Raw genomic sequence first — 13,488 nt, forward strand, 5'->3', positions numbered from 1 at the left:
GATTTCAAACAGATTTCTAGTCCCCAAATTCATAACATGAAAAAGTAGGAAAAATCTGGGCCTGATTATTTGGCTTTTGCACAGAAATGGTCCCCTCTCACTGACTCTAGTTGAACTGCAGCAGTCGTTTCTGAATTTTCCCCTTAAATTAGGACCTGAGTTAAATTTACCATCCTACTTCATTGCTACTAGGGGTACCTGCCAAGAGACAGCACTCTCTGTACTGACAGAAACCAGCTGAAGATGGCTTGAAATGGAAGGAGTGCACGACTAAGCACAGGGTGACCATGCTTGTCAGGAAGAGTTCGCTCTTGCTGTACAGACCCAGGAGAGAAAAAGGCTCCCGTGGCAGAGCAGGAAAGGTACCTCTGAACAGCCCTGAGCATGGAGCTGCAACGTCCCCAAGGCCATTCTGCAAAGGCACGTAATGCAAGTTGTTTCCTCTGCCTACCTTACTTCAGCTAACATTAACTTTCAACCTGAGTGCTAGTGATTAAGCTTCCAGAGTCATGCTCACCAGTGATTGTTTCATAAGGAGCACGACTAACGTGATTACAGCTAACACCTCCGATTTAGAAAAGCTTGTCATACCGACAAATAATGTAAGCACAGCTGAAAACAGTGAATATATCTACCAACACCACTAAAGCGGAAATGGAGAAACAGATTGTGGAAACTCTCTGAAAACAACCACTGATCTCAACACATTGTCAAACTATGTTTCCTTTGGGGAAATGATAGTATACGGTAGTCAATGCAAATTTTTAGAAACACAAAATTAGGTTTTGTATGTTCCAAGATGATTTGAATGAAAAGGAAAGTGGTAGCTCATTTGCCACACTCAGATTTTTATCTAAACAGGAACGGCAATTTACACAGTGCATTAGCATTTGAAAGAGCAGGCCTGATTCCCAGGAGTGCAATTCTGGTTTTGAATTGGTATAAATTCAGTGAAATCACCAGATTAACAGAATAGTTACTGTAATTCAAAAATTTAGCCTTGGATCATAGAATGCATAGTACAAAAACACTTTGAATTTATGTATAATATGTTGTCCTTAAAATGTTACTGAATCTTCTCTTATAAAGTGGCTATATGCTTTCACCAAAGGGAAACTGGAAGTCAAACTGGATCATGCATTCCTGAAAACATCTAAAAATTTCTTACTTCCCTTTCAGCTTACAAAGTTACTATTTCAATCACTACACTGCCCTCCACCCCCTCCCGCAAATCTGGAAATAATTTGCTTGTGAAACATACAACAAATAGGGTAATTTCCCAGATCTGAAAATCCTACAATTCCTGGGTTATGTCAGAAAAAAGGTGGGAGGGAAAATAATGCTCATCCCTCACTCCCAGCAGTCCCACTTCATCTCAATGGCTCCTGTGCAATTCCAGGGATTTCACTGTGCTCCACATGCTCATCACAGCTGTTCTCCTTGTGGTCCTGGACATGAACGCACACTCACTTTGCAAAGACAAGAAGCATTGTAATATATTTCTGTCTCTCACCTGCTTCCCTGCAAAGTCAGCCATCTTATCATAAACTGCAAAGTAATGGATTATCTTCCATTTTGTTTCTCCTGCTGAGATGTGGGGGCATGACTGTGCACTTATGTAAAATCATTATTGATAAGGATCCATAAAACATTCCATTAAAAAGTGGAAAGGACATTATACACAGGAAACCATGTAAAGAAAATACTTGTATGTGAAGCTTTAATTTGCCTTTAATCAATCCTATATTCATTTTTTATGCTTATCTATTAAGTTGTCTGTCTTTCTACTGCAACAGGAAACAAAGAAAAAGCAAGAGCCACAGAAAAATCACTTCTGTTCTCCATAACGCTGGCAAGTGAAAGTAACTCACTTAAATCAATACGGTTACAGTACGGTACAACAAGCTTCAGATTAGAATCAGACTGTTGCATCTTTTGATGTTTTGCAGCTTCAAGGATTCATGATGGAATAAAAGCCTCCAGTCTGAAGCCTTAGAACTTAGTCTTTGCTTTTTTAAATGTCTGATTTTAACTTAATATGATCACAGTTTTAAAAACAGGAATTTATTTGTGTTTGTATTCAGAAGATGCAAACAATGAGTTGTATGCGCAAAGCATAGCATTCCGTGTATCAGCGCTTGCAAATCCAGTGCAAAAGTTCAGCTACAAAAATGTGTCAAAATAAATTTCTCACCTCAGATGAACTTGAAATAAATTCTTCAAAACATATATATATTTAACTTCTTGGAGTATTTCACAGAACAAGAATGCAAAATCCTACACAATTTTTACAAATCCATCTAACCAGGAAAAGAAACTCAAGTCTCCTCCTCACAGACATGTCATGCAGCTCTCAACCTTGCTTTCCATATTTGTTCAGAATTGTCTGTCAGTGGTCCCACCATACAAATTGCTGAGTAATAAGTTCAACTACAGAGCAGTAATTTTATAATGCCTCAAAAAAAACCTGTGCCAGCCCAAAATGAGTAGCTGTATTGGGTCTGGCTGAGGTGGAGTTAGTTTTCCCCACAGCAGCCCTGACAGCGCTGTGCTGTGCACTGGTAGCCAGCAAGGTGCTGGTGACACACCAGGGTTTGGCTGCTGCTGAGCAGTGCCGGCACACATCAAGGCTGTCCCTCCAACATTTCTGCCCCCCTCAGCAGCAGGCTGGGGGTGGGCAAGACCTTGGGGGGGGACACAGCCGGGACAGCTGGCCCACACTGGCCAAAGGGACGTTCCATTCCATGTGGCATCTGCTCAGCGACAAGAAGCTGAGGGATAGGGGGAGGAAGGGGGGGCATACGTTATTTATTACGTTTGTCTTCCGGAGCAACTGCTATGCGTATGGAAGCCCTGCTTCCTGGGAAGTGGCCGGACGTCACCTGCTGATGGGAAGTAGAAAATAAATCTTTTGGTTTTTTCTTTGTTTCTGTATGCAGCCTTTGCTTTTGCTTTATTAAACTGCCTTTATCTTGACCTACAAGGTTTTTTCCATCTTATTCTCTCCCCCCTCTCCCCTGCTGAAGAAGGGAGTGATAGAGCAGCTTGGTGGGCACCTGGCATCCAGCTAAGGTCAGCCCACCACAGTAGCGCATTATTCAGCTCAGAGGCTCAATGCTGTCTCAATTAAGGAATAATAATTAAAAAAAAGCTTGCTAAACCTATTATAATTCATAAGGTCTCTTTTCCTACATCACACAACTAGTTTTGAGGACTTTTTGACTAAGTTTATACCAAATACGATCTATGCTCTTGTTACCTTCAGAAATGCATTGCTTGATTTTCTATTTCACAGTCTCAGACATTGCTGGTGATGGTGATACTGGAGTGCATCCTAAGTAGCTATACATTGCCCAGAAAGAGTATGAATTCAACAGTTATAACAGAAATCATTTCCTTAGCCATTCGTTACAGATTTACAAGCCAGTATATTAAAACTGAACCATTAGCTACCATTGTCTGTCAGAAGTTGTGCATCTTTCACACATACAAGGAGGCAGGTAAGCACTACTATTTAAAGTTTTGATTTGAACAGGTAGAGAAGCAGAAAACAGTTGTCAGAAGAGGTAAAGAAAGGCATACAGAAAAGAAATCACTGGAAAAATGCTGGAAACTAGTCAGGAGTTTAGTCATTTATAATGCCAAACAAGATTGTTGGAGGAAAAGTTACATATGTCTGGTTTATAGGACAGATTTTCAAAAAAACACAGCATCCTTTGGAAATTATTAGGGCTAGAATCAAATCTTACATTTTTTATATCCAAGCGGACATTAATGGACTGTCAAGACTTACGTGCTTGCCCAGTATTTCCAAATGTCCATTGTTCAAGCAGTATGTTTTTTCAAAAGCAGTAGCAAAATTATTAACAGATACGGAAATTGAGAAGCTGATTGAGAGTCCACATTGACATATGCAAACACATATTTATTGCACCAGTGAAGTTAGCAGTCATGGACAAAGCCATTAGGGAGAAGTTCTTGTAACAAAGAAAGACTTCGTTCTTGAAGTACATCCCGAGCATTGACACTCAAGGCCCCCAGAAGTGCTATCTTTTCTAACCTGCACATGCAAAAAATCCTCCCTACATAATGGCATGTTATGGTTTAAACTTATGTTCCCTTTAGCCAGCCTGTGAGGGAAATAATTTTTGAGGAACTATCTAGCTAAATCCCATTTGCTCTACATCTCAGAGGAGGATGAAGTAAATCTGTCTCTCATTAGTCTGATAATACTATCATTGGGATATAATCTGTATTCAGCCTGACTCCTTTGCCTCAACTTTACCTCACTTAGTTTACCTTGTCTTGAGCAACTTCTAAGATTATGAATGCCTATGCAGCTTCAAGTCTCTGCCAGATATCTAGGCCAGGAAGGACCATTCAGAATCTCAGCAAGTCCACAATCATCAAGAAAGATAGGTTAATTAGCAAGCCTGTGCACACTGTATGTGTATACATTAGTGTTGGTCATGAGATGTCGGAGCTTTCATTTTGTAATTTTGTAGGGGTGTAAAGTGAGCATTTGTGGGCCAAGACAGAGGTAGAGGACTGCAAAGAAGGTCCCTGGCTAAGAAAAGTTTGGTAGTTTGGGTTTTTTTTTTAATAGCTTCTCACATTACATTGCTATCATACTTGCAAGTTTTTCTTCAAATACTGGGAATTAAAATGTGCCCCATTTTATTACACAGAAAGGAAAGGATAATAATTTTGGGCTTTGTGAAATTTAGGCACACTGTAAGAAGTTGTAGCCTTCATGGTAATTTCAGTGAAGTACTTTGCCTGTCAGAGTTCTCAATAGCTCTGTTCCTTCCTCCCCTGCCAGCGGTGAATTTAAAGTATGGATAGATACAGAAAAATAGAGCTTAATCTCCTCTGTTCTCTTCACAATGAAGGCTCTCTTGGGTGCACTACTGAAAGAAGGTACTTGCATAAGTATCAGCATAATTCTGTTAAGGATTCCAGGTATCACTGCTGGGATGTTAAAAAATCCACTGCTTGGTGGGGTTTTTTCATGCTTGAATTTTTTTCAGGTAAGGTGGCATCCACTTCAAAAACCAGTGGTATACCAAAAAAAAATCAGGCAAGATGCTGGATTGACCAACTTGACACATGCAAAAATAATTTCTTGTTCCTGCTTTTGATAGCTGCAGTCAGAATGTCTTAACCTGAACTAATATACACCTTTTCAAAAGTATGTTTTCAGGATTTTATTGGGACCTCTAAAAATTACCATAATGTGGTTCTGCAAAACAAACTCATGAATTCCTCAATATAGCATCCAAGGGTCCTTCCCAACACATCTCACTTCCTCAACTCTTAAGACACTCTTGCTTGTAAGGAACGTTTACAGCAGCATTCCATAAGTTACAATACCACTTAGGATGGTATCCAATTTACAGATTTTAATAAGTAAAGTCCATTTTAGGTTGTGGGCATGACAACCCACAGATCAACTTTACCTTGTCAACAGAGAACTACATTTATACACTTAATAGTGAACTAAACCACCGTGTGGGTATGTCATGGCAGCAAGACTAGTCATTTCTGTTCACCTAGTTTGCTTGATAACCACAAGGTGAAACCACAATAGCAAAGAATTCTGTGTAAACTGGTCCCTGGAAGACCAGGGTACTTACTAGGGCAAGTGGCCTGGAAGCACATGTGCCATTTCAGGAAAGGTGTGTTCAGCTCTCCTGTAATCAGACCTCCCCACAGACTCAAAGTATGCTTGACTCTGCAATTATTTTTTTTCTTCCTCTCTTGCTTACAATCAATATAATTTGGTGGGATCTTTCTGCCACGACTAAGTATACTGCAAGGCCTCCCTGTTTAGCTGGGATTTTAATAAGGTAATGTGGGAGCAATGTCATCCTTGGCTCTAATTTCAGGTTATATATATATATTTTACTTACACTTGCTGTTAAGGCATTATTGACAGCCAGAATATATAAAGAAACAAATAAAATTGCTAGTTCAATAACTAGAATATTCATTCCTAGCAATACTGCCAAGATATGCCAGTGGAGATATGTCCACCAGGTTTTACAAAAAAAACCCCAAAACCGGCGTGGAACACCCTCCCTAACTGATCAGGCCAAAGAACTGAGACACTTTGTGATGCATAATCTAGAAACTGTTGGGCAAGGCAGTACTCCTCTTGGTGCTGAGCTAGGGACTGTGTGACATGTTACAGAGCATTCAGAAGCAGCAAGCGGCACACATACGTGCTGTCTGTTGGTAGCAGTTACTCAAGACTGCACAACAGGCACTCCCCACTTGTGTGTACACATTGTTAAACTAACTGCTAAAGCTGTCATCTCCCCTCTTTTAAGATATCACGTACTATCCCCCCTCGCTGCAGTCTTGCCATGACTTACAGAGGAAGTTGTCCTGCTGTTTCTTCCAGCAAAAAAGTGTACCCACATACTTCTTTGCACCCTCTTACACCTGCTGTGTACATAGAATCATAGAATGGTTTGGGTTGGAAGGGACCTCAAAGACCATCTAGTTCCAACCCTCCTCCCATGGGCAGGAACACCCTCCACTAGACAAGGTTGCCCAAAGCCCCATCCAACCTGGCCTTGAACACTTCCAGGGAGGGGGCATCCACAGCTTCTCTGGGCAACCTGTTCCAGTCCCTCACAACCCTCACAGTGAAGAATTTCTTCCTAACTTCTAATCTAAATCTACTCTCTTTTAGTTTAAAGCCATTAGCCCTTGTCCTTTCACTACACTCCCCGATAAAGAATCTTTCTAGCTTTCCTGTAGGTTCCTTCAGGTACTGGCGTGCTGCAATTAGATCTCCCCAGAGCCTTCTCTTCTCCAGGCTGAACAACCCCAACTCTCTCAGCCTGTCTTCATAGGTGAGGTGCTCCAGCCCTCTGATCAGCTTCACGGCCCTCCTCTGGACTCACTCCAACAGCTCCATGTCTTTCTTGTGCTGGGGACCCCAGAGCTGGACGCAGTACTGCAGGTGGAGTCTCATGAGGGCAGAGTAGAGGGGCAGAATCACCTCCCTTGACCTGCTGGTCACTGCTTTTGATGCAGCCCAGGGTTGAAGGAAAGTTGACTGGTTAGCACATCAACAAGCTATCTAACAGATTTAAACATTGTCATAGAGGAATGATTATTCTAAGAAATTCTGACAAGGTAGAAATCAAGTATATATATATACCCAAGCAATATCTTGAAATAAAAAAAAATCTATATAGCTATGCCTCTATCCAACACCTACACTTCAAAAAACCCCAACTGATATATTTAGTAAATGCTAAAACAAATCAAGAAAAATACAAAGGAGAAGAGAACAATGTATATATAACCTGCTTTGGCAGTTATTAAATGCTTACACGCAAGCAGAGTTTCATGAAGCTTTGAGACTGAAATTTCCCTGCTCCCTGTTTTCCTCCTTAAAAATAAATCACTGTGTCTGAACATTGGAATTGCGGTCTATTGTGAGCTGAGCTGAAATTATGTAGTGGATTCAGCACATACTGGAAAAGCAGAAAGCTCCTGCTATCTTTGTGAGCTAGCTGAAAAGTGAAAACAGATTAGAAAAATAAGTTCTTCAATAGGCAGCAACATTGCTTTCACACCAGATTTGATGAATAAGTCCTCCCAGCGGCACTAACACCTGATACGCACATTGCATGGATTAGCAAGTTTTAGTCCAGGCAGAAGAAAAAACATTTTTTTTTTCCCTTCCAGTAACTGCTGCAGGTATATTATCTAATGAAAACACAACAAGATTTCTCTAAGGAATGTGAAATTCGTTTGGTGTTTCCATCAAACAATTATATGTTGTTCATCCACTATCTGAGAAGCACTGAGGCATATCCAGACCTGATTACATTTATTCTTAGCTCCAGATCAGACTGCCCCACTAGGGCGGCAAGCAATTTCTCATCTCTGCCTTACCAGATCCTTGATGCAGGGATACACAAAAGAGGGGTTTCTAATAACAATACAGCCACATTTGCTTAATATCTTGATCATCTTAAATCAGAATGTCTTTGATCATTAATGGAGCCTTTCAGAGTGTTTCGAATTAAAGGATAAATTTGCAAAGACATGTAACAGGGATTTGCTGTCTCCTATTAAGACCGGTAGGAGGTAAACAGCTCAATCCCCATACACTGCTCTGAAATGTACCCTTTCAAATACTGTATTTTCAAAAGGCATCAGACTTTTCAATAACTAAGAAGCTTCTAAGAAAAACAGTATCATTTCCAATGATGTTTCTGTCAGCTAATGCTACTTCCAGGCCTGCAGAAAACAGAACAGCTCAAAGACTTTCACAGGAGAAGAATATGGAGTACTCCTCAGGGTTGTGCCCCTTGAGCTGCAAAGCATGCATTCTTATGCACCGCTGCATATGCCAGACTCTCCCCCACTACATAGATAACAGGACACAGAGCTAAGTGAAAAGTGCTCTTGCCATAAATAGCATTTTCACATACCAGCATTCACTGAAGACTCTTAACTTTGAGAGATTATTAGCAGGAGGTACACCAAAAATACCAGTTCAGCACAAAAAAGACTCATAGGAGCATTGAAGTATACAAGGATTAGAGTCATATTGTGACAAAGACATCAAGCGGCATCTGATGAACACAACGAAGGTTAACATCCAATAGATTCATTGCAAATGTGGAGGGCAACAGACTCCTCCCCTGGTTGTCTGCAAATTTTGTTCATATGTGCTATCTAAGTGCACAATGTGGTCCTTAACAGTTCTGAAAAACATAGTAGTCTATGAAAGTGCATAAGGGAAATCAAAATCTCAATTGCTTTTTAGAAATGCAATAAACTACACATTCTTCTCCCTGATGGTTTTTATCATTAATAATGTAATCTCACAAACTAAATATCAGAAGGTGTAAACAAGTTGTTAGAACAGATTCTTGAGAGCTGTTCTTCCCATTACAGCAGGATTTTTCTATTCAGCAAGGAATTTTTACAAGCTATCTCTGAGAGACAGATAAGGATATATGGAATTCCCTCTCTCATATCCTTTATTAAATACATATTTCTTGTTTAATTAAAAGACTTCGCAAGATTACTTTTGATTCATTTGGTCAAATGGCAAAGACTAATTAGAACAACCAAGGTTCAGAAGCCCATTAGAAAATAATGATTCTCAGCAGCAAAAGTAATAAGTAACTCAACTAACAAACACGAACTGAATTTTAAGACATAGCTCCTCAAGGTCAAAAGAAGTAGCTCAAGAGGTTCCAACTCTCTAATTAAAAAAACCCAACAAACAACCCCACAAAAACCAACCAACCCCGCCCTCAAAAAAAACCAAAAAAGAAAAAACAAGCATCAGAGAAAGTACTTACTACAATGTCTTCAGGAAAAGTATCCAGACTGAAAGAGCCATCATCAAACACGACTTCATAGAAAAGTTGAGATGTCACTCCTATGACTCTGCAACTATAGTATCGTGTATTCTTGTGCTTTGTGATGACAGTCTGCCCAACTGTAATGGCCTTCTCACATGCTTTAGCTCTCTTGAAAAAATGGAAGAATTTAAAGTAAAAAGTGATTTTAAAATACCAGCTTACTCATCAGATATTTATCAGTGTCAAAACAGAACTGACAACTGTTCACCACTCAATATAAAAACTTCAAATGCAAAATCATTCCTTCCAATCATGATCACACAAATTTGTTTTATATACAAAGTTTCTGCATTTTATGAGAAAACAAATGGCATCTGAAGAATAACAAATCACAGCACTCAAAAAATGTTTTTGCAACTAACGCTTTCTAACTATTCTGTATTAGATCAATAACACATCATTAGCAGTATTTGTAAATTTTATTTGTAGAATAATTTGTAGAATTTGCTTGAAGAGGTAAGATATGATGAACCCAGGCTATGGTCTTGCATTGTGTTAAATGATGGGACTTTTAAGTACTGGATTTCAGTATGATTCTATATAATAGCTTAATATTTTGCTGAATGGGATACAATAACTAAATGCATAACCAGTTCTTGTCAGAGCTGTGTACAGCAGTGTATCTGAGTAACTTCTTACCCCATACTGTGCAGAACTTTTGCTTTTAATCTTCAGACAACATTGATTACTCTTCATCAGTTATTTAGTAAACCAGTAACAATAATTTTTTTCATTTCTCACTTTTCATAGACTCATAGAATCACAGAATGGTTTGGGTTGGAAGGGACCTTAAAGACCACCTAGTTCCACCCCCCCTGCCCTGGGCAGGGATATTATTCCACTAGACCAGGTTGCCCAAAGCCCCATCCAACGTGGCCTTGAACTCTTCCAGGGATGGGGCAGCCACAGCTTCTCTGGGCAAGATTCCCCAGAGCTAGTTATGTCAATCAGAAGAGTAGAAGGGTTGTTAAACTATGCAAAATTTCTACATCAATAACTGCTTGATGGATTCTACAAATAAAAAAAAAATGAATGGAACTTCTAAGTGAGCAAATGCTCAGAAGCTCACATGATGCAGACAGCTGTTAAATATCAGCTCCCTCCATAAACCTTCCACTTAAAAAGAAACCTTCTCCACCAGGAAAAATAAAATCAAGATTTTCTCATCCTAATAACACATGGAAGGCACTTCTTTCTTATGATCCTGATTGTCTGTTCATTACCTCACAAAGTCCATTTGTTTACGCAAAAGTGCATTGTTATGACTTTGGATATATCAAGTGCTACCAGTTAAACTTTTCTTATAATGGAAGATGCTACTACAAGTGGCAACTACACTGGTATACACTAAGCATGCAAGATTTTATTAGAAATGTTTATATAAACAGCATGAAAATACTTTATTACATATGCTAAAGTAATTACTCACTTTCCTAGCACTGCTTTTCAAACCTGCAAAAGCAGTGAATTCTTCAATCAATATAATAATCCTAAAAAGTGCCTATGAAAATCTGGAAAATGCTACAGCCGTAGATTTTTAGCACTAATATCAAAGAGAGAACTAGGGACAGCATCGATTCTTTTTGTTAGACTCCAAGCATTAATTATAATGTCCATGCTTTTCAGGAAGAGGAAAACTAAACTTGAACACTTCTCTTTTTGCACACACTGTAGTCACTATCGTGCCTCTTTCTTGTACCAATTTCTGGGATTTAAAATTTTTAAACCTCTCTGCTCCTGCAAACTAAGGGCAAACCAAGAACAAATATTCCGTACCATTTCTGGAGACAGTGCACTAAATCTCTGTCTGTCAGAGCTCTGCCTGACATACGCATTTGGAGGATTTAGTTGAGGTCACCTCAGATAGTAAAACCCAATGAAGTTTCCAAAGCATTTTCAAGTTTACCTAAAAATAATGTTCTCAGCATACTCACAAATTATTTAACCATTTACATGTACAACAAAATAGTTTCTTCCACATTTTACCTTTCTATAGTACAGATTTAAGTAGCAGAATTAACTACATAAATAACAACTTGCTGGTATTATCACAAGAGTGACAACATGTCAATTAGCACTTTTTATCCAATCTTGAAACATATGTAAACATAAATGTTAATTTACCTTTCAATTCTTCACTTTAGTCTATTCAGTTATTTCGGGGGGTGGAAGGGTGAATGAGAAGTAAACTGGAAAGTATTAATTGATTTACTTATATGAGATGATAGAACAAGTTTGATATTATAGTACAAAGCCCAAGGAGAAATAGTTCTATTAAAAGGTTTGAATGTTTTTATAGCCTGAAGATGGAACTCTTCAGAGAAGATGGAAGGCAAAATACAATATTTTAAGAGACAATATAGGCTCATTTAATGATACAGTTTTCAGAGAAGAAATGCCATTGCTCATTAAGACAAATAATAAAAACCAGAAATGCATCCTAGCTGAAGGAGAAGATTATTTTTTAGTATGTTATCTTGGTAGGATTCTTGATTTATTTCTCAGGAAAAATATTGACAAGCACACTCCGTAATTGATTGCATGTCCCAGAAAACATTTCCTGTCAGAACAATCTTAAAAATTTATTGATGTTAAGAATGTCATTTTTGATCAGAAAGGACAGTTGTTATGTAAGGAGTCTATCAGATTAAAGAAACAGTTGTGGTAGTTACCAGATTATTGAGAAAGCTGTGGTTTAAAAAGCATGATTTTCTTTAACAGTACCTAAGCCAACGATGAACTAAGATAGTGGCAGAAATACAGAAAACAACCAGATACAAAGGAAAAAAACGGTTAACCTCCCCTTCTGTGTGCAAACTTCAAAAAGATAAGAGAGAAAATTACTTTCTCCTTCATTTTCTGTATGGAAGGGCACAAAAATCATGTTAAATAAAATATATAAACTATATTTATATTAAATCATAATAACTGTTATGAAATATGCATCTGATGTACAACTAAATATCTAGAAACTTTCTCGGACTACATTTTTTTAATGGAGGATCTTCAAAATTCTGAGACTTATTTGATACAGGAACATACCTCTAATTTCATCATTTTAAGCATACTCCTCAGAACTGCAGTTTAAGCATAGAAATGATGCATGACATTTCAAAAATACGCCGGCTCATGATTTTTGAATAGTATGTCCTTCCTAAGGCATGCCTTAGTCTCTCTGGAATGTTAAGGGGCTGGCAGTAGTTAGCAGACAGTGGCAAACAATGACATTGCATTAATCAGGTATTCAACAGAAAAACCATCTACAGTTTCCATTTGACAGCATCACTTCATTCCTTGTGTGCCACAGAGGTAAGAACTGGCCAATAACAGCAGAAGATAATTTGAAATAGCTCAAAACCAGGATGGTTTTGCAACTCCTATCCAGTGGATTTTTGCAACCCTTATCTGCCCCTTCTAAAGACAGTCTTTCAAAATGCATGTAACTGGGGCTGCGTAGATGGCCTTTCTGATCCCACTTTCCAAATCAAATATCGCCTTTGGTTATGTTTGCCTCCACCTAGCTTTCTTGGACCCTCAGTGCTGTCTTTGCAAATCTCATATAGATCCCTTGGAGGTTTTTTTTCCTGTTAGTATAGTTGCACACAACTTCTTTTTCTCATTTCCTTGTGTCTGAAAGAGTTCTTTTAATCAAGACAAAAAACATCTACAGCACCTGTTCTCAACCGTACTTCCATCTTGCAGTTTGATGACAAAAAGGTGTGAGGGATATGTTTCATACCCAGAGACAAGCACAGTCAATGAGTAAAAATGAAAAAAACCTACTGTCTGTTAAGCACTAAATCACAGAGCCTTCCTTGCATATTGACGTTCCAGTTTACATAACACAATAATATAGGCCACAACAGGAATAATCAAAACCATTCTTTATGAAACAACTTTACTGCTAGCTAATTTTCGTGTTATTTCTAAAGCTGTACCTTGAGCAAATACAAGAGGCATACTTAGTTTTGAGTCCATAGACTCAAAACAACAACATATTTTTGAAAAGTCATATCAACGTTTAAAAACTCCACTTCTTAGTATTTGTATATTTACTTCATTTGGCAGCACTATATGAATACAA

General features: G+C 38.5%; 1 protein-coding gene across 9 annotated transcripts in view; it reads right to left on the reverse strand.

The window, feature by feature from the left end:
• The window catches only part of KDM4C (lysine demethylase 4C), a 274,177-nt gene that overhangs the window by 14,249 nt on the left and 246,440 nt on the right, over positions 1-13,488 (reverse strand). For 8 of the 9 annotated variants that reach the window (XM_075741245.1, XM_075741244.1, XM_075741239.1 and 5 more), the window contains one exon: positions 9,342-9,512. In XM_075741245.1, coding sequence (XP_075597360.1) covers positions 9,342-9,512 — 171 coding nt within the window. Of the gene's footprint in view, positions 1-9,341; positions 9,513-13,488 lie in introns of those variants that run through there. The other variant, XR_012833183.1, reaches the window with a different exon arrangement.

This window comes from Balearica regulorum, chromosome Z (assembly GCF_011004875.1).
Source record: "Balearica regulorum gibbericeps isolate bBalReg1 chromosome Z, bBalReg1.pri, whole genome shotgun sequence".
Taxonomy (NCBI): domain Eukaryota; kingdom Metazoa; phylum Chordata; class Aves; order Gruiformes; family Gruidae; genus Balearica; species Balearica regulorum.